The following is a 22,190-nucleotide window of genomic DNA, read 5'->3' as shown; positions in this document are numbered from 1 at the left end:
ATGGAGGCAATCAGCCACACGTTCCATATCCTCCTATAAGTAAGAGATTTTGAAGTAAATTTAGTTTAAAAAAAAAAAAAATTATCCGCATCTCTAGAAATCTAGTGACAGGGTGGTATGATTAAAATTTAATTTTTTAAGTACTTAAAGGAAGTTGTCATTACTGGAATATGATTTTATAGGTGCTGGCAGTTCTCCAGGCAACCTAATTTAAAAACGGATGTTTATTGTAAAAGAATAGGCTATCAAGTACTTACAATTTGGTGAAAATTGGATTGAAAACTCTTAACTTTGGGGCTGTTTTCAGGTCATGCCTATGTCTTTTAATATTAGAAATTTTGCCATTATAATTAATATTGGAAGTATATGTATATCTTGTTCTTTCTTTCTAGATCCTGGTTAGATAACAATGAAAAAAGTGCTGTTAAAAAGCTGAAGAATAGTTTGCCACTTAGAAGAGAACTAGATCGTCTAAAAGACGAACTGTCTCATCAGCTGCAGCTCTCAGATATCAGGTAAGAAAGAAGAAAGTGATTTAGATTAAAGTAAATATGAATTACCTATTGGTAAGACTTTCCAACAGCTAAATATTTGCATCTTTAATTTTAATTATTCTGATAACTAAATCTTCTTCAATTATCTTCTTATAAAAATAATCAAATGTTCATCTCTATAAGAAAACTATTTCCAATTTCTTGTTTAAAATATTGAAGTAAGGTTTAAATGCTGACATGTTTGGCTTAAGTAACTTTTTACATAATGAGTTTATAAACAAATATCCTTCTCCAAATATACATAATATAAAAAGCAGTTGTGCCCTCATCAGGTAAGGTTGTAATTCAAGAATTTAAAAAGAGGGGAGGAAGGGATGGATGGATGTTGTGTTCTTGGTTCTAGTTACATGGTGTGATGTTTAAAATAGCTTGGAAACTGCAGCTATATAAAAATACATGCTGAAATTTATTAAAAAATAGAATTAAGAGGGTAGGGGGATTAGAAGCTGGCGAAATGGACATGTAAAGAGAGAGTGGAGGGAGAGAGTGGGCTGTCTCATTGAGGGAGAGTAATTGGGGGTATATAGCAAGGTGTATGTAAGTTTTTGTGTGAGAGACTGACTTGATTTGTAAACTTTCACTTAAAGCACAATAAAAATTATAAAAAAAAAAATAGAATTAAGGGTTCGTAAACCCAGATCATCTGATTCAGCCACTTACCCATCATGGAACTCCCCATTACAAAAACCAACTTCCCGTCAATTCAACGTGGACTCATGGCAACCCCATGTGTGTCAGAGTAGGACCATGCTCCGCAGAGCTTTTAATGGCTGATTTTCCCAAAGTAGATCACCAGGCCAGGTGCCTCTGGGTGGAAGTGAACCTCCAGCCTTTTGGTTAGCCTCTGAGCTTGTTAGCCATTTGCACCACCCAGGGCTTCCTACCCCACCCCCCACCGCCATTACAAGGACCCTGAAAAATTGTCAATCGGTCTCTGCTTAAACAATTCTATTACTTTTTGCTGTAACCTATTTTGTAGTTTTCAACTCTCATTATTAGGATTTTTTTCTTCGTTGTAATTTTTTGAATCAAGTGACAATTTGGAACTACAGTAGCACCTTTTTCCTGTGCTTATGGAATTCAGATACAGTCTTCACGTGTGCTTGTGTTGTGTATTCAGATAACAGTTATTTAAGATAACTCAGATTCCAGAGGAGAGCCTTCGCACTTACAGTATTTGAGCTGTTGGAGTTTGCACTGATAGCTGCTCTTTGGTCATTAGTGTTTAAGACAAGCTTTGACTAGAGGGGTTCTTCCAGCTCCACGTCAAGTAACATGGACTTTTCTAACTACTAAAAACAAATAGCGGGAGGCGGGGCCAAGATGGCGGACTAGGTGGATGCTACCGTGGATCCCTCTTGCAACAAAGACTCGGAAAAACAAGTGAATTGATCACATACATAACAATCTACGAACCCTGAACAACAAACACAGATTTAGAGACAGAGAACGAACAAATACGGGGAGGCAGCGATTGTTCTCAGAGCCTGGAGCCAGCGTACCAGTCAGGTGACCTTCGGCACCCGATTTGGGGCAGAGCCCAGGGGGGCAGACGGCACAAACAAGGGGCCCATCCCTGGCCCCCGAACTCATTCCGGAAGGGGGCCCAGCCGGTTTGCGCGGGCAGCGTGGCGGCGCAGTCGGTGGGAGAAGTCCCTGGGAGGCAGTGACTGGTCTTGGAGCGGGGAGAGCAGCGTCCCAGCCGGGGAGCCGTCTCGCCGGGATTTTCGCGGGGCGCGGGCACAGCATAACCGCGGGTAGCTGCTCCACCCCCCTGAACTAACCCCAGGAGGGGGCCCAGCCGGTTCACGTGGGTGGCGTGGCGACGCGGCCAGTGGGGGCGGTCCCCGGGGGGCAGCAACTGGTCTTGGAGCGGGGAGAGCGGCGTCCCAGTCGGGACACGCGGTCGCGGCGCAGGCGCGGGGAGCTGCTCCCCTCGCCTGAGCTGACCCCGGGGGGGCCCAGCCAGTTCGCGGAGGCGGCGCAGCGATGCGGCTGGCGGGACGGGGAGTCCCCGGGAGGCAGCGACTGATTTTGGAGTCGGGAGTGCACCGTCCCAGTAGGGCAATCTTCACGTTGGGCGTGGGGCTGGCAGCGGAGGATCTGACTGTGACTCCAGCGGGCCAGACCCCCCGGGGGCAATCTCCACACAGCCAGCACACATAGGCGACGCGCCCCGCGGAAATCTCAGATATAATAGTCATTCCAAGCAAGACAAGCAACTCTGGCTATATTCTGAGGTGCTACTCTCCTATCTCTCTGATCCCTCCCCCACCCTCCGCAGGCGGCTTCATCAACATCCGAATAGCCTGAGCCAGAGGGAGAACTCTGATAGGGATCTGACTGCATTTTTTTTTAGCGGATTTTCTGGAAAAACTAGTTTCCCAGTGATGGCTCGGAGACAGCAGTCCATATCAAACCACATAAAGAAGCAGACCATGACAGCTTCTACAACCCCCCAAACAAAAGAATCAAAATCTTTCCCAAATGAAGATACAATCCTGGAATTATCAGATACAGAATATAAAAAACTAATTTACAGAATGCTTCAAGACATCACAAACGAAATAAGGCAAACTGCAGAAAAAGCCAAGGAACACACTGATAAAACTGTTAAAGAACTCAAAAAGATTATTCAAGAACATAGTGGAAAAATTAATAAGTTGCAAGAATCCATAGAGAGACAGCATGTAGAAATCCAAAAGATTAACAATAAAATTACAGAATTAGACAACGCAATAGGAAGTCAGAGGAACAGACTCGAGCAATTAGAATGCAGACTGGGACATCTGGAGGACCAGGGAATCAACACCAACATAGCTGAAAAAAAATCAGATAAAAGAATTTAAAAAAATGAAGAAACCCTAAGAATCATGTGGGACTGTATCAAGAAGGATAGCTTGCGGGTGATTGGAGTCCCAGAACAGGGAGGGGGGACTCAGAGAAAATAGTTGAACTCCTGACACAAAACTTCCCTGACATCATGAAAGACGAAAGGATATCTATCCAAGATGCTCATCGAACCCCATTTAAGATTGATCCAAAAAGAAAAACACCAAGACATATTATCATCAAACTCGCCAAAACCAAAGAGAAAATTTTAAAAGCAGCCAGGGAGAAAAGAAAGGTTTCCTTCAAGGGAGAATCAATAAGAATAAGTTCAGACTACTCAGCAGAAACCATGCAGGCAAGAAGGGAATGGGACGACATATACAGAGCACTGAAGGAGAAAAACTGCCAGCCAAGGATCATATATCCAGCAAAACTCTCTCTGAAATATGAAGGCGAAATTAAGATATTTACAGATAAAAACAAGCTTAGAGAATTTGCAAAAACCAAACCAAAGCTACAAGAAATACTAAAGGATATTGTTTGGTCAGAAAACCAATAATATCAGATACCAGCACAATACAAGGTCACAAAACAGAACGTCCTGATATCAACTCAAATAGGGAAATCACAAAAACAAACAAATTCAGATTAATTAAAAATAATAATAATAAAAATACACATAACAGGGAATCATGGAAGTCAATAGGTAAAAGATCACAATAATCAAAAAGAGGGACTAAATACAGGAGGCATTGAACTGCCAGATGGAGAGTGATACAAGGCGATATAGAACGATACAAGTTAGGTTTTTACTTAGAAAAATGGGGGTAAATAATAAGGTAACCACAAAAAGGTATAACAACTCCATAACTCAAGATAAAAGCCAAGAAAAACGTAACGACTCAACTAACATAAAGTCAAACACTATGAAAATGAGGATCTCACAATTCACTAAGAAAAACGTCTTAGCACAAAAAAGTATGTGGAAAAACGAAATTGCCAACAACACACACGAAAAGGCATCAAAATGACAGCACTAAAAACTTATTTATCTATAATTACGCTGAATATAAGTGGACTAAATGCACCAATAAAGAGACAGAGAGTCACGGACTGGATAAAGAAACATGATCCATCTATATGCTGCCTACAAGAGACACACCTTAGACTTAGAGACACAAACAAACTAAAACTCAAAGGATGGAAAAAAATATATCAAGCGAACAATAAGCAAAAAAGAAGAGGAGTAGCAATATTAATTTCTGACAAAATAGACCTTAGACTTAAATCCACCACAAAGGATAAAGAAGGACACTATATAATGATGAAAGGGACAATTGATCAGGAAGACATAACCATATTAAATATTTATGCACCCAGTGACAGGGCTGCAAGATACATAAATCAAATTTTAACAGAATTGAAAAGTGAGATAGACACCTCCACAATTATAGTAGGAGACTTCAACACGCCACTTTCGGAGAAGGACAGGACATCCAGTAAGAAGCTCAATAGAGACACGGAAGACCTACTTACAACAATCAACCAACTTGACCTCATTGACCTATACAGAACTCTCCACCCAACTGCTACAAAGTATACTTTTTTTTCTAGCGCACATGGAACATTCTCTAGAATAGACCACATATTAGGTTATAAAACAAACCTTTGCAGAGTCCAAAACATCGAAATATTACAAAGCATCTTCTCAGACCACAAGGCAATAAAACTAGAAATCAATAACAGAAAAACTAGGGAAAAGAAATCAAATACTTGGAAAATGAACAATACCCTCCTAAAAAAAGACTGGGTTATAGAAGACATCAAGGAGGGAATAAGGAAATTCATAGAATGCAACGAGAATGAAAATACTTCCTATCAAAACCTCTGGGACACAGCAAAAGCAGTGCTCAGAGGCCAATTTATATCGATAAACGCACACATACAAAAAGAAGAAAGAGCCAAAAGCAGAGAACTGTCCCTACAACTTGAACAAATAGAAACTGAGCAACAAAAGAAACCATCAGGCACCAGAAGAAAACAAATCATAAAAATTAGAGCTGAACTAAATGAATTAGAGAACAGAAAAACAATTGAAAGAATTAACAAAGCCAAAAGCTGGTTCTTTGAAAAAATTAACAAAATTGATAAACCATTGGCTAGACTGACTAAAGAAATACAGGAAAGGAAACAAATAACCCGAATAAGAAACGAGAAGGACCACATCACAACAGAACCAAATGAAATTAAAAGAATCATTTCAGATTACTATGAAAAATTGTACTCTAACAAATTTGAAAACCTAGAAGAAATGGATGAATTCTTGGAAAAACACTACCTACCTAAACTAACACATTCAGAAGTAGAACAACTAAATAGACCCATAACAAAAAAAGAGATTGAAACGGTAATCAAAAAACTTCCAACAAAAAAAAGCCCTGGCCCGGACGGCTTCACTGCAGAGTTCTACCAAACCTTCAGAGAAAAGTTAACACCACTACTACTGAAGGTATTTCAAAGCATAGAAAATGACGGAATACTACCCAACTCATTCTGTGAAGCCGCCATCTCCCTGATACCAAAACCAGGTAAAGACATTACAAAAAAAGAAGATTATAGACCTATATCCCTCATGAACATAGATGCAAAAAATCCTCAACAAAATTCTAGCCAATAGAATCCAACAACACATCAAAAAAATAATTCACCATGATCAAGTGGGATTTATAGCAGGTATGCAAGGCTGGTTTAATATCAGAAAAACCATTAATGTAATCCATCACATAAATAAAACAAAAGACAAAAACCACATGATCTTATCAATTGATACAGAAAAGGCATTTGACAAAGTCCAACACCCATTTATGATAAAAACTCTTACCAAAATAGGAATTGAAGGAAAATTCCTCAACATAATAAAGGGCATCTATGCAAAGCCAACAGCCAATATCACTCTAAATGGAGAGAACCTGAAAGCATTTCCCTTGAGAACGGGAACCAGACAAGGATGCCCTTTATCACCGCTCTTATTCAACATCGTACTTGAAGTCCTAGCCAGGGCAATTAGGCTAGACAAAGAAGTAAAGGGTATCCAGATTGGCAAGGAAGAAGTAAAGTTATCACTATTTGCAGATGACATGATCTTATACACAGAAAACCCTAAGGAATCCTCCAGAAAACTACTGAAACTAATAGAAGAGTTTGGCAGAGTCCCAGGTTATAAAATAAACTTACAAAAATCACTTGGATTCCTCTACATCAACAAAAAGAACACCGAAGAGGAAATAACCAAATCAATACCATTCACAGTAGCCCCCAAGAAGATAAGATACTTAGGAATAAATCTTACCAAGGATGTAAAAGACCTATACAAAGAAAACTACAAAGCTCTACTACAAGAAATTCAAAAGGACATACTTAAGTGGAAAAACATACCTTGCTCATGGATAGGAAGACTTAACATAGTAAAAATGTCTATTCTACCAAAAGCCATCTATACATTTAACGCACTGCCGATCCAAATTCCAATGTCATATTTTAAGGGGATAGAGAAACAAATCACCAATTTCATATGGAAGGGAAAGAAGCCCCGGATAAGCAAAGCACTACTGAAAAAGAAGAAGAAAGTGGGAGGCCTCACCTTACCTGACTTCAGAACCTATTATACAGCCACAGTAGTCAAAACAGCCTGGTATTGGTACAACAACAGACACATAGACCAATGGAACAGAATTGAGAACCCAGACATAGATCCATCCACGTATGAGCAGCTGATATTTGACAAAGGACCAGTGTCAATTAACTGGGGAAAAGATAGTCTTTTTAACAAATGGTGCTGGCATAACTGGATATCCATTTGCAAAAAAATGAAACAGGACCCGTACCTCACACCATGCACAAAAACTAACTCCAAGTGGATCAAAGACCTAAACATAAAGACTAAAACGATAAAGATCATGGAAGAAAAAATTGGGACAACCCTAGGAGCCCTAATACAAGGCATAAACAGAATACAAAACATTACCAAAAATGATGAAGAGAAACCTGATAACTGGGAGCTCCTAAAAATCAAACACCTATGCTCATCTAAAAACTTCACCAAAAGAGTAAAAAGACCACCTACAGACTGGGAAAGAATTTTCAACTATGACATCTCTGACCAGCGCCTGATCTCTAAAATCTACATGATTCTGTCAAAACTCAACCACAAAATGGCAAACAACCCAATCAAGAAGTAGGCAAAGGATATGAACACACATTTCACTAAAGATATTCAGGCAGCCAACAGATACATGAGAAAATGCTCTCGATCATTAGCCATTAGAGAAATGCAAATTAAAACTACGATGAGATTCCATCTCACACCAACAAGGCTGGCATTAATCCAAAAAACACAAAATAATAAATGTTGGAGAGGCTGCAGAGAGATTGGAACTCTTATACACTGCTGGTGGGAATGTAAAATGGTACAACCACTTTGGAAATCTATCTGGCGTTATCTTAAACAGTTAGAACTACCATACAACCCAGAAATCCCACTCCTCGGAATATACCCTAGAGATACAAGAGCCTTCACACAAACAGATATATGCACACCCATGTGTATTGCAGCTCTGTTTACAATAGCAAAAAGCTGGAAGCAACCAAGGTGTCCATCAACGGATGAATGGGTAAATAAATTGTGGTATATTCACACAATGGAATACTACGCATCGATAAAGAACAGTGACGAATCTGTGGAACATTTCATAACATGGAGGAACCTGGAAGGCATTATGCTGAGCAAAATTAGTCAAAGGCAAAAAGACAAATATTGTACAAGACCACTATTATAAGATCTTGAGAAATAGTAAAAACTGAGAAGAACACATACTTTTGTGGTTAGGAAGGGGGGAGGGAGGGAGAGGGTTTTTTATTGATTAATCAGTAGATAAGAACTGCTTTGGGTGAAGGGAAAGACAACACTCAATACATGGAAGGTCAGCTCAATTGGACTGGACCAAAAGCAAAGAAGTTTCCGGGATAAAATGAATGCTTCAAAGGTCACCGGAGCAGGGGCGGGGGTCTGGGGAACATGGTTTGAGGGGACTCCTAAGTCAATTGGCAAAATAATTCTAGTATGAAAACATTCTGCATCCCACTTTGAAATGTGGCATCTGGGGTCTTAAATGCTAACAAGCAGCCATCTAAGATGCATCAATTGGTCTCAACCCACCTGGAGCAAAGGAAAATGAAGAACGCCAAGGTCACACAACAACTAAGAGCCCAAGAGACAGAAGGGGCCACATGAACCAGAGACCTACATCATCCTGAGACCAGAAGAACTAGTTGGTGCCCGGCCACAATCGATGACTGCCCTGACAGGGAGCACAACAGAGAACTCCTGAGGGAACAGGAGATCACTGGGATGCAGACCCCAAATTCTCATAAAAAGACCATACTTAATGGTCTGACTGAGACTAGAGGAATCCCGGCGGCCATGCTCCCCAGACCTTCTGTTGGCCCAGGACAGGAACCATTCCTGAAGACAACTCATCAGACATGAAAGGGACTGGTCAGCGGGTGGGAGAGAGATGCTGATGAAGAGTGAGCTAATTATATCAGGTGGTCACTTGAGAGTGGGTTGGCAACTCTTGTCTGGAGGGGGGATGGGAGGATAGAGAGAGAGGGAAGCTGGCAAAATTGTCAAGAAAGGAGAGACTGAAAGGGCTGACTCAATAGGGGGAGAGCAAGTGGGAGTATGGAGTAAGATGTATGTAAACTTATATGTGACAGACTGATTGGATTTGTAAACGTTCACTTGAAGCTTAATAAAAGTTAATTAAAAAAAAACCAAATAGCAAGGTGTTTGTTTTTTTTTTTTCATTTATAAAACAAATTAATGCATGTGAAAATAACTTTTTCTAGTATAAGTTTTTAAATATCTGTCAAAACTAATTGGGATTAGGGAAATAAAAGGATTTCTTAAATGTGAAAGGAAATAAGCATTATTTTACAATATTGTGAAGAAATTTCTCAGTTTCCGTTATAATGTTGTTGTTAAGTGCTGTCAAGTCAGTTCCAGCTCATAGCAACACTATAGGACAGAATATAACTACCCCATAAGTTTCCAAGGAGTGGCTGGTGGGTTTGAACTGCCAACCTCTTGGTTAGCAGCCGAGCTTTTAACCACTACGTCATTAGGGCTCCTCATTATAATACGGTAGGTATCCATAAATGTAACCCACATAAACTAAACGTCTTTGGAATTCTCCATTTTTAAGAGTATAAAGGGGATTCTGGGAACAAAAAGTCTGAGAACACAGGCATGAGGACTTCTCCGTTTACTGGAAAATTAGCCAAATTGCCAACAAATGAAAACATTGGGACAAATAATACCATTTTAACTACTAAACAGCCTATATGAAAGACCATTCACTAGTAGAACACTACTTAGTAGCTTTATCACTTAAATATTTTAAATTATAAATAATCAAAATTAATGCTAATTCTTTGAAATATCTTAGTTTTTGAATTGCACGTTAAAGGGAAAATTAAATTTTTTTTTTTTTCATTTTATCAGAAATGATATAAGAATCAGTGTTAGGATAAAGTAGAAACCTAAAGTTTTTTTTTTTTTTTTTTTCTTTTCTAATTTTATTTGTTTTGTTGTTGTTGGGAATATATACAGCAAAACATACACCAATTCAGCAGTTTCTACATGTTCAATTTAGTGACATTGATTGCATTCTTTGAGTTGTGCACCTATTCTCACTGCCTTTTTTCTGAGTTGTTTCTCCCTCATTAACATAAACCCACTGTCCCCTAAGGCTCCTGTCTAATCTATTGAGTTACTGTTGTCTATTTGATCCCGTGTAGATAGTTCTTAAAAGAGCATAATGCTCAAGGCAGGCCTTTTAGCTAACCTATTGTTTGGTTTTAAGGTGACTTCAGGGGTTATTTTTGGCTTAAGGTTTAAAGATTATCTCAGGGCAATAGTTTCAGGGGTTCATTTACCCTCCATGGTGCCAGAAAGTCTGAAGTCTGTGAGAGTTTGAAATTCTGTTCTACATTTTCCCCCCTTTTGATCAGAGTTCTTCTATGGTATCTTTGGTCAAAATATTCAGTAGTGGTAACTGGGCACCATCCAGTTCTTCTGGTCTCATGGCAAAGGGGGCAGTTGTTCATGGAGGCAGTTACGCACACATTCCATATCCTCCTCCTATTCCTGACTCTCTTTCTTCCTCTGTTCCTCCAGGTGAACAAAGACCAATTGTTTTGTCTTGGATGGCGGCTTGTAAGCTTTGAAGACTCCAGGCATTACACAATGAACTAGAGCTAGAACAGAAACATGTTATTAGGCCAATAACAGCAATGTCCCATGAAACCATGACCCTAAACCTCCAAACCAAGGAACCAAGTCCCATGAGGTGTTTGGTTGTACATAAGCAGCCTCAGCAGCTACTCTTCTTTTTTTTTTTTGTAGTCATTGTAAATATCTGTCACACAACTTTTGCCAATTCAACTTTTTACAGGTGTACAACTTGTTGACAGCGATTACAATAATTGGCTGTGCAACCCTACCCTTAATCAGTACGATTTTTCCATCACTGTTAACTCCTATTTTCCACCTCTCTCTCGTCCCTGGCATTCACTGATAAACTTTGGTCTCTGTACACTTGCCTTTTCTTGTCGTTTTATAAAGGTGAGGTCATACAATACTTGTTTGTCCTTTTGTGATTGGCATATTTTACTCAGCATAATGTCTCCAAGCTCCATCCATACTGTAGCATGTATCAAGACTTTGTTTATCCTACTGGCTGAGTAGTAATCCATTCTATGTATGTTGTTTATCCATTCATCTGTTGATGGGCGTTTAGATTGTTTCTACGTTTTGACTGTTGTGGACAGGGCTGCAGTCAACATTGGTGTACAAGCCTCTGTTTGAGTCTCTGCTTTCAAGTCTTTTGGGTGTATACCTAGGAATGGAATTGCTGGGTCATACGGTAGTTCTATTTTTTAGTTTTTTGAGGAACCTAAAGCTTTTTGAGTGCCTGTTTTGAGTGCCTGACTCCTTTATATGTATTTTCTCATGTGATTTATGCACCTGAAGTAGGAAATGTCCCGATTTTACATGTATGAAAGTAAAACCATAGGAAGCCTAAACCAGCTTATTGAAGGTCCCTGAGCTAGTAAGTTGCAGAAGTAGAATTCCAAGATGGGTTTTCTGAGCCTCTTAAGACGTTCCACAGCAGTGCTCAGTGACATCACATGAACATCAGGTAGCATTTTGTTGCTAAGATTTAATATTAGTTTATAAAATGAGAAGATTCCATGTCATAAAAATCACTTTCTCTAGAATAAGATAAAAAGAATATGATAACCCTAACCAGAATTCCTAATTGGGACTTAAATATAAAACAAAATCTTTGTGATTTTACAATGTGAATGAGAAAAAGATTTTTTTTTTCCAGCTTTTCCCATTTTACCCTTTTATTTTAAAGTGGAAACAGTGTACTGTAGTTGCTTGTTTAAAGTTTCTGCATACCTAAACATAGTAGGAATATTTTTGGTATACTCTGGTAAACAATTCAGTTTTCATGTGGTTCCTTCTTGAAAAATCAGCTAGTTTGGAAAGCATAAGGCAATTTGAAACGTGCTGTGTGCCTACTTCAGAAAGGAAATCGTTGACTTTCGCAGGAATCAAGCGTTTGTGGTGAATGCTTGCTTCCTCCTTCAGGGAGGCTGGCTGCTAACGGCCTGTGTGCTCTCTTGGCCTAGGTGGCAGAGGAGCTGGGGGATCGCCCATCGCTGTAGCCAGCTGCATAGTTTAGGCCGATTAGCACAGCAGAACTTGGAAACACTTAAAACTGCAAAAGGTAAACAATATTCTTCTCAAATATCATCTGCAAGTTGTAGGAAAACTGAGTGCTCAAAGTCTGTTCAGATATGACCTTATCACAACTGAATTTTTTAAATCTTTAAATGAAACAAACAAAAAACAAACCCATTGCTGTCGAGTCAATTACAACTCGTAGTGACCCTATAGGACAGAGTAGACCCGTAGCGTTTCCAAGGAGCAGCTGGTGGATTCAAACTGCCGACCTTTTGGTTAGCAGTCGAGCTCTTAACCACCGAGCCACCAGACCTTCTTGAATTAAACAGTGACATAAAACTCATCTTTAAGCCTGTACTGAATTTAATCCTGAATTTATGCACTAAATTTAAGTGATTTTTTGCATAACTGTAAAAAGAGGAAAGCATCTCTAGACTGTAACTGAAGGCTTTGTGTTCTGTCATCCTCAGGATGTACACTAATATTTACAGACCGTTCAGGAATGAGTGCCTTGGGCCATGTGATGCTGGGAACAATGGATGTCCACCACCACTGGACAAAAGTAAGGAAATGCTGAAAGGCAAGAAAATGTCTTTGATTTATTGTCTTCATACTTTTGTTTAAAACAATGGTGTTATGTCATGAACTAACAAATAATTTGTAATCATAGCTTCAGCTGTTTTCAAATCAGATGTTTTAATATCATAAAGTTAATTACTTAAAGGCAAGACTGATTTTTGAGTCATTTTTTACTTGGAAGTGTTACAGTCTTTTCTGAAACACAACCTGAAAGCCTGCATTCTGTTGTTTGGTTTGGTTTGGTTTGGTTTGGTTTAACAAATTTATTGAGATACAATTGGCATGCAACCAACTGCACGTATTTCATGTGTATGATTTGGTAAGTTTTGACATCTGTATACACCTGTGAAACCACAATCAAGTTAGCAAACGTATCCATCACCCTCAAAAGGACCCTTATGGCCCTTTGTAAGCCCTCCCCCTACCTTCCTGCCCCACTGTCTGCTTCCCAGGCAACCACGGATCTGTTTTCTGTCACTATAAATTAAAAAAAAAATTAGTTCGTATTTTTTAGAGTTTTATGTAAATGGAATCAAAGTATGTACTCCTTTGTTTGGCTTCTTTCACTCAGCACAATTACTTTGACGTTTATCCATGTTGTTGCTTGTTTGGAGAATTCATTCCTTCTTATTGTCATGTAGTGTCCATTGTATGGTAAACATTGTCGAGTTCCATCCATTCACCTGTTGAGGGAGGTTGTGTTCTTTCCATTTTGGGTGATTACACATAGAGGTGATACGAACATTTGTGTACACGTGTTTGTAGGAATATGTATTTTCTTTAAGAGTAGAACGTCTGGATTGTGTGGTACGTGTATGTTTAACTTTTTAAAAAACTGTCAGCACTTGTTACGGTCATCTTTTTGTGCCGTTCTAATAGATGTGTAGTACTATTTCAGTGTGTGTTTAATTTGCATTTCTCTGATGACGAGTCTGTTAATCCCTTCCTTCAGTGTACTTTTTTCGTCTCAGACATTGTAATTTTAATTTCTAGAATTCCAGTTTGGGTCTGTTGTTTCGAAGTGTCACTGTGGTAAAATGTGCTGCCCTGACCGTTCCTGAGCGTACAATTCAGTGGCAGCAGTTACAGTAACAGGTTTGTGCAGCTGTCACCACCACTACTTCCAAAACTTCTTCATCACACCGAACAGAAACTTTGGATAATTTGGATCTTTTTTTATGTCATCCATGTTTCTATTTAACTTTTTGAGCATATGAAATGAAATTATCATTGTTTTTGTGGCCACATCTTCTAATATCTGTCAGTTCTGGGTTGGTTTCCACTGATTCTCTTCACTGTGGGTCGTGTTTTCTGCCTCTTTATTTAAAATAAAAGTTCTTTCAATGTCGTTACTGCATTTACATGAATAACTCATTAGCAGAAAAATTGAAAAAGTAGGGGATAAAATTATTTTGCACAAAGTGTTAGAATTACAGTAATTCATAAAATGTTTTTATTGCTCCTGCTCTTTTCCTAGCAGTTTTTGATGCATTTTAACTCCTCTTAAAGCTTTCAGTATAACATCTGAGTCCCCAGTACAGCACACGAGGTCGGTGCCTGAGGGAGCCCCTCCCTCCCTCTTTGGTCTCATCCTTTTCCGCGGCTCCCAGACATGGCACACTCCAGCCACTCCACACTCCTTGTTTCCTGCGGCTCCCAGACATGGCAAACTCCAGCCACTCCACACTCCTTGTTTCCCGTGGCTCCCAGACATGGCACACTCCAGCCACTCCACACTCCTTGTTTTGAGCATGCTCTTCCTTTTCATGCTTCTGTGTTTGCACATGCGCTTTCCTCTGCCCTCAGGCCTTCCCACGCTAAATTCAGTTACCTTTTGGTCACTGAAGCTTTTGCCTGGACCTCCTCTTTATATCCTGGACTGTGAGCCCCTGGAAAACAGGAACAAACTCTTAAAATCTGCATACTCCAAGTACCCAGTTCATTGCATAAGCACATGATGTCTGCTCAGTAATGTTTATTGCATATAATTGAGTTTTGTAAATTCTGAAGAAATAAACTTGGAGTTGAAATACATATAATTTATTGCTAAAACCTTTCTTTATTATACCATTTAATCATTCAAAACTTATTTAAGATTCTTACCTGAGTATTTAAATTTAGTACTTAGGACTTACTTTTATTTGGAACAGATTTTTTTTCTGCAAGCTCTTCAGTTCCTTTCCAGAAATCCCAAAGATTTTGGTGTTTTATTTGGATATTGATATTTTCAGCATCACATTGTCTTTTTCTTATCTCTTACTTGAACTTTCCTCCTAGGAAAAGAATTTCCTTGTTAAAATTGCTCAATACTATTTATTAGAATCCTAAAATTGAGTGATCATAGTAACATAAAAGTATATGTATATATATATATATGTATTTTTTTTTTTTAATATTGTAGCTTTTTGAAAGATTGCCAACTTATTTTGACCTTCAGAGGAGGCTGCTGCTTTTAGAAGACCAAATAAGCTATCTTCTAGGCGGCATACAAGTTGTTTATATTGAAGAATTACAGCCAGTATTGACACTTGAAGAATATTACTCTCTTCTTGACGTGTTCTATAACAGACTATTGAAAAATAGGATACCTTTCCACCCCCGAAGCCTGCGTGGTTTACAAATGATCCTTAACAGGTAAAAACCTAAAACAGCAGGATTACTTTCACTTCTTCACTTATCTGGGTTGTGTGTCTAAATATATTAATTTTTTTTTTTTTAATTCCAGTGTGTGATTCTTAGAAATTAAGAAAAAGAATATTACTGCTTCAGTTAACAGTCCTCATTTCCACATTAGAAAAGCCAGCATGAGAGCATCAAGGGATTGAATCTCTAGAACATTCTGTGATTATATTCCCACTTCCTGGGCAGAGAATTTTATAGCATTAAACTATTCTTAAATCAATGGCCAACATTTTTTTTGTGTGTGGATATGCTATTTTCCAGCCACTGTGCTTAAATGTGGAAACAGTGGTGGCGTAGTGGTTAAGACCTATGGCTGCTAAACAAAAGGTCGGCAGTTCGGATCCCCCAGGCACTCCTTGGAAACTCTATGGGGCAGTTTTACTCTGTCCTGTAGGGTCACTATGAGTCAGAATCGACTCGAAAGCAATGGGTTTGGTTTGATGGAGTTGGTGCTTAAAAGTTAATATTTTTAGTACTGTGTACGTCATATACATTTAGTACATCTAGTACATAAATGCGAATCCTCTTTAGGTCTCACCACCTCAACATGAAGTAGGTACTACCCCCATCTTACAGGTGGGGAAGGTCACAGGGCTAGCAAGTAACATGGTCATTACGACCAAATGTGTCTTTTTGGGGCCACCAAAGATATAAGTCAGTTTTAGTAAACTCCTAAGGTAGATTTTCTTAATTCTTATTTCAAAGACTAATAAAACATTTTCTTGGGGAAAGGGGTGGAATAGGTCAATAATTTTCCTTTAATGTATGCTTACCCACAGGGATAGATATGCTCCAAGCTTGCATGAACTTGGGCATTTTAACATCCCAATCCTCTGTGACCCAGCAAGCCTCCAGTGGTTTATTCTCACCAAAGCCCAGCAGGCAAGAGAGAACATGAAAAGAAAGGAAGAGTAAGTACTGTTAGCCCTCTCTCACACTATTCAGTCTAACTTTAAAAAATCAGGTATTCAGAACTGATATAGGACGTTAATAGTGTATTAAGCTTAGAAAATTGATTTATTTGTGGATATTCCATATTTATTTCCCAGTTTGTTCTGCAAGGGATTTTATAAGGCTGTTTTGTAAGTATAATAACCTTAATCACTTTACCACCATGTGCCTCAATTTGAGAAGGGCTTCTTAATAAAAAAATCCAAGTCAGCTTTGGACCCGGGGTCCCTGTGCCTGAGAAGCTTCTTGACCAGGGGAAGATTGAAGACAAACGCCTTCCTCCAGTGTCGACAGAGAGAAAGCCTTCCCCTGGAGCCAATGCCCTGAATTTGGACTTGTAACCTACTAGACTGTGGGAAAATAAATTTCTCTTTGTTAAAGCCAAAAAAAAAAAAAAAATCAACTCAGGAGCAGAGTGAAAAATAAGAATGTCTGAAAGAAATTCTCCAGATGGAGAAGAGTGGCCACAAGGAAAAAAAAAATCAGGTACGACTTGATCGATGGGAGTCTTTATTGCTTAAAAATTTGAAAACAACTGATACCAAAAAAGCTTCTTCTCAATTTTAATTAAATTGAGAAGAAATTTTAAAGTAAAAATACTGTTTTCACTTAAAAGCAGTCCTGTATGTTGTTTTCATCTTTGAAAGGATGATGTTGTAGCAAACAGTTTCCTGTTTCTTCTCAGGGTACTGCTCGGTTCTCTGTTTTATGTATCTACAATGAAGAAGGGAAGATACTACATTCAGTAGTGGGTTGTTTTTCTAACATGTTGCCTAAGGAGGCTTTGTAACCATTCATTCATCCATTCATTTAGCCGTCATGTACTGTGACCATTGTGTGCCAAAAGCTGTGGTAGGTGTCCTTGATAGAAAGATAAAGAAGACCAGCCCCTGCTCTCCTGGAATTTGTTTCTAGTAGGAGACTTGAGTGCTCTAAGTATGTGAGTGGTAGCTGAGCCCACCGAGTAGAGTTGCTCTGGGGACAAGGACATTGAAGGGAAGGCTGTGGCGGAGGAGCGGGAAGGAGCTGAAGAGAATGACTCACAGATATCAAGGGAGGGGCGTTTCCAGGAGGAGGGACAAAGTGAACAAGGATGTGGTCTCTGTATTTAGAGACTCTGTGGTGACTTGTTCAGCAGTATGCTGGTGGAAGCCATCTGATTACTTATTTTTCCTACCTTATTGCCCCCGGTGTCCACAAATTTTTAAAAAGCAGGGATATAAAATAGAGAAGAGTGGCAACTAAAGAGAACCATGGAGGCCATCCCCTTAACAAGTAATGAGACTGTCTTATGTATAAAGTAAGTGAGGGAGCGGCATCTCTTTGTTTTGCTTGTAGAATTGTTGACAGCTTGATTGGTCAAATCCTATTGCACAAATATCCTACGTCTTGGTTAGTTGTTAAGCATTTGTGCTTAGGATGCTGCTATTCTAAATTAAGTCTGCTTGAAGCCTTGGGAGCAGTTCTAGCTCACCTTCCATCATCAGGGCTGATCTCGTTTGCTCCACCATAGCTGCTGCTCTTTATAGCTTTAGGGTATTTTTGAGGAACCAAGAATCCTTATATTTTAGAGATACAGTCTAAAATAGATATATTAATGTAATGGATTTTCTTCAAAATAGGAATTCAGTCATCTTTTGGTCAAATTAGAGTTATAAAAACCAAGCAGGCTGTGAGTTGACAACTGATGAAGCTTGTCAGTGGGCCCATGGGTATTCAGTATGCCAGTCTCCATTTTGTATGTATTGGAAATTTTCCATAATAAAAAGTTCAAAACTCTTTTTTAAGAAAATGGATAACAGAGGAATAAGACTGTAGGTAGGGAACTGTTGCTAATTCTTTTCATTTTATAGACTTGTTGAACTCCTAAATGTACATGCATTAGTAGGATAAGAATTTTAATTATTAAAATAGGGAATGTGCTTTAAATTTTATACTGCAGGTTAGTCTCAGGATACAAATATGTACAAGCTAGGTAAGCTAAAGATACTGTGTAATCACACAGAACTAGCTTGAAAACTGCAGAGCTCCCTCTGATAGCCATGGTATCTCCTGCAGCCTGGATTGCAGGTCTACGTAGTGCACCCAGGACACCAGAACCTGCTTTAAAGTGCACCTGGTCTACTACTTTGAAGCATTCCCATCTGCCCCCTTAGAATTGTGTTGATGCCTCCAAAACCAAACCCGTTGCCATCGAGTCGATTCCGATTCCTGGCAACCCAAGTGTATCAGAGAAGAACTGTGTTGCATAGGGTTTTCCGTGGCTTCTTTTTCCTTTTCTTAATTTTGCGTTCTTTTATTATCACTTACGGCAATATTGTTTTTAATAAAACAGGCTACAGGTTATTGAAAATGAATTGATACAGGCTTCAACAAGGAAATTTTCTCTGGAGAAGTTATATAAGGAGCCCAGCGTTTCCAGTCGACAGATGGTGGATTGTTGTAAGAGACTGCTGGAACAGTCATTGCCTTACCTCCACGGGATGCACCTCTGTGTTTCACATTTTTACTCTGTTCTGCAAGATGGCGACCTTTGTATTCCTTGGAACTGGAAGAATGGAGAAGCTACAAAGTAACACAGAAATAAGTATTATTTTTTAAAGAGATAAGCAACAGGTTTTTAAGTTAAAACTTATTTAAATCCACCATTTGATATGACAGTATTATTATACATATTATAAGAACAGCATTTCTAATTTGCTGTTTTAAAAGTTGACATTTTTAAAGAAATTAATTTCTACTAGGAAACTTGTTTTTAAAAGGGTTTTGTCTCCTGATCTTATATTTCTTATCTGACTGGCAAGCCTAGGTAAAAAGATGTTAGAAAGAACATATTTTTAATGATATGTAAATGAAGAGTTCTACAAGGGTAAAAGATATACAGTATATTTTTATATGAGCGAGTGTTGGTTTGGGGCTGGCCAAGTGTCTGTGAGTATTAACAGGTCTTACAGTCAGTGTAGCTCTGAAGTAATGGAACTCCTTTCCACGTGTAACAGACAAGTACACATGCAGCTTTTTAGCTACAACTCATATACACACACCCGAGTGCTTTGCAGCCAGTAATAGTCAGTTGATGTCCAAAACAGAGGCCTGATAGCTAGCGACTTCTGCCTAAGAAACAGAACAGAAGGGAAAAAAAGAAAATGAATAAATAGTATTGATGTTGTCACAAGCAGTCTGATACCAGTTTATTAAGACAGCTTCACTGACACAGAATTAAGGGTTAAACTCATAATTTCTCGTACCCATGAAAATTTTATAAGACAGTGAATATTTTTGAGTCATTTAATGAAGTGACTCCTTTGTTTTCATGGGCAAACACTACCCAGGAAAATCCTTGCCTGTTCCCAGGGTTCCAGACGGAGGGTCAAGTTAAAATGGTGACAGGATTTCTGTCATTCCTCTGAAGCCCTATCTTCCCGTGCCTACCAGTGTTCTCCTCAGTGCATTAGAGAGTAAAGAATACAGTAAAATTGTTTTTGAAGTATGTTTTAAATTTATCGAAAATATTAGTTATTTAAATAGTTCAAATTCAAATATGTGTTCAAAAGACAAGTTGATTTGCAATTATAGTTTGTACATATTATCCCATTTAACATGTGCCTAACAACACCTAAATTATTTTTCTAGTGTAACAAATGTTTGTGTGACCTATAAAGATTTTCCAGAGCCAAATAATGGGAGTGAAAATTTTCTTTAAGGTTATCTAAGAAATTTTATTGTAAACTTAAGTTTGGATTGTGTCATTTCTTAAATCAACTATTATGGAATCTTCAGTAATTTGTATTGAATTGGATTTTGTCTCAGAACTAATTGTTATGTAATAAATAATACCTACATCAATCAGATAACTTTTCTTTTGTTACTCAATTATTAATAGTTTTACAACTTAATAGGAAATTACAAAAAATGCGTGATCCATATATACGTATTCCCATCACCTGTCTGTCAGTTTGTCGTACTGTGGTGGCCTGTATGGAAGCTATGCCACCAGTATTTCAAATACCAGCAGGATCACCCATGGTGGACAGGTTTCAGCATAACTTCCAGGCTAAGACTAGGAAGAAAGGCCTGGCAAACTGTGTCCAAAAATTAGCCAATAAAAACCTCATGAATCACAACAGAACATTGTTCAACTCGCTCACATTGGGCACATCAGCAGGAGGGATCAGTCTCTGAGGGGGACATCACGTTTGGTGAAGTAGAGGGCCAGTGAGGGTGAGCAAGACCCTCAGTGAGATGGATTGGCACAATAGCCACAACAATGGACTCCAACATGCCAGCAATTGTGAGGATGACACAGGACCAGGAAACGTTTTGTCCTGTTGTATGGACGGTCTCTATGAGGCAGGATTGACTCAACAGCAGCTACCTATTTACCTATTTGACTTCCTCCCCCAGTTTTTCTGAAGAAAACTAACGAAAAGGAGAAATTTTGTCCCACCACTGAAAACTGGCACAGGATTAGGCCCTTACAACTCTTTCTACCAAGCCTCAGCTGAGAACAGTGTGGAGAGGAACACCTGACCTCTCTTCCCAGTTGGCACTGCTGGAGGTCTAGGGTGGCTGGCCTGCTGGCCTGTTGCTCTCCAGTGCACCTGGGAAGAGCCCCCTCTATTGCTGTTGCCCAGTGCTCCCCCCGCCCCCAGGGTAAAGCTGGCCTGCAGTCACCCACAACTGCCCACATCATTTGGGAGCATGGGAGGGGCCTTTCTCTTCTGGTCCACTCCTCTAGGACTCCTGGGAATTAAGCACTGGGTTGGTTCTGGGTGGAAGGGAGTAGAGGTGGGAGGGGAGGGTGGGGCAGGCCTGACACATCTGCCAGGCCAGCAGAAGCTCTCGGAAGAGGAAAGGGCCTGAGTCCCCACGGGGCGAGAAGAGCACTGGGGAGGGAGCACGAGAACAGGCGCTGTCCGGAGCCTCGTTTCCAGGGCCCAGTCTCCTGCTGCACAGCTGTGCCTTCTTACAGTGGGCTCCACAATCTCCACTGACCCCGTGCTCTGCCTTGAACTACTTTTTGTCAGTTTTTATTCTATGGACAAAAGGAGTCTGGTCCAAAACAGTCATCCAAGTCCACACAATTGCCATGTACGAGGACATCCTTTCCACATTGTGGTGGCACTTTTTATTGGTCACCCAGGTGCACCCTCAGCTGCACTGGCACCTCTTGACCACCCCTCCTTCCTGACACCGCTCCCTGGTTCACAGACACCACTCTCCGGGGAGGTTTCCGCGGAGCTTTCTTACTCCTATTCCTATGAGTTTTTGGGTGCAGATGAACTCGAGAGTTCCGTCTTCAGCCTCCTCACCCACTGCTCATGCCCACACCGATGGCATCAGCCACCAGCCCCGGGTGGAGATGCTGCTGAAACCTCTGTCTCCGAGTGTGGCCATCTCCCGAGCCCCAGGCCTGTGGACCCAGCACCTCTGAGTGTCTCTGCCTGGATGTCTCCTCAGCAGCTCAAACCTAAACTTCTGAAATGCCCTCATTCTCTGTCCCTCCCATTGCCTTTTGTTTGTTTCGTTTCTCTGGCAGTGATATCATTAACAAAGGGGTCTGTGTTTTGAGTTGTCACAGGAGTCAATGAGCAGAAGTCTGAGCATTCACCCAGTACTTGTTGAATACCTACTATGTGCCAGATGCTGCATACAGGAGCAACTGCAATGTTGATCTGCGCCTTCAGGATGTTCAGTGTGGCACTATGGCCTTAGGCTAGGGCTCCACTGACCCTCTCCTGAAGCCCAACCAGTAGGGGAAATGGCCAGGAATGTGC

At 39.8% G+C, this 22,190-nt stretch overlaps 1 protein-coding gene across 5 annotated transcripts in view; it reads left to right on the top strand.

Moving 5' to 3' along the window:
• TCAIM (T cell activation inhibitor, mitochondrial) overlaps nt 1-20,259 on the top strand; it is a 44,207-nt gene extending 23,948 nt beyond the window's left edge. For 4 of the 5 annotated variants that reach the window (XM_023547813.2, XM_010589892.3, XM_010589894.3 and 1 more), the window contains 6 exons: nt 393-515; nt 12,147-12,244; nt 12,672-12,763; nt 15,182-15,414; nt 16,242-16,373; nt 18,749-20,259. In XM_023547813.2, the coding sequence (XP_023403581.1) occupies nt 393-515; nt 12,147-12,244; nt 12,672-12,763; nt 15,182-15,414; nt 16,242-16,373; nt 18,749-18,989 (919 nt within the window). In that variant the 3' untranslated portion in view covers nt 18,990-20,259. Of the gene's footprint in view, nt 1-392; nt 516-12,146; nt 12,245-12,671; nt 12,764-15,181; nt 15,415-16,241; nt 16,374-16,596; nt 16,900-18,748 lie in introns of all 5 variants that reach the window. The other variant, XR_010319019.1, reaches the window with a different exon arrangement.
• The last annotated feature ends 1,931 nt before the right edge of the window (nt 20,260-22,190 follow it).

This window comes from Loxodonta africana, chromosome 22 (genome assembly GCF_030014295.1).
Source record: "Loxodonta africana isolate mLoxAfr1 chromosome 22, mLoxAfr1.hap2, whole genome shotgun sequence".
Taxonomy (NCBI): Eukaryota; Metazoa; Chordata; class Mammalia; order Proboscidea; family Elephantidae; genus Loxodonta; species Loxodonta africana.
Note: the sequence above shows the minus strand (reverse complement) of the source record. Positions and strands in the feature narration are given on the sequence as shown.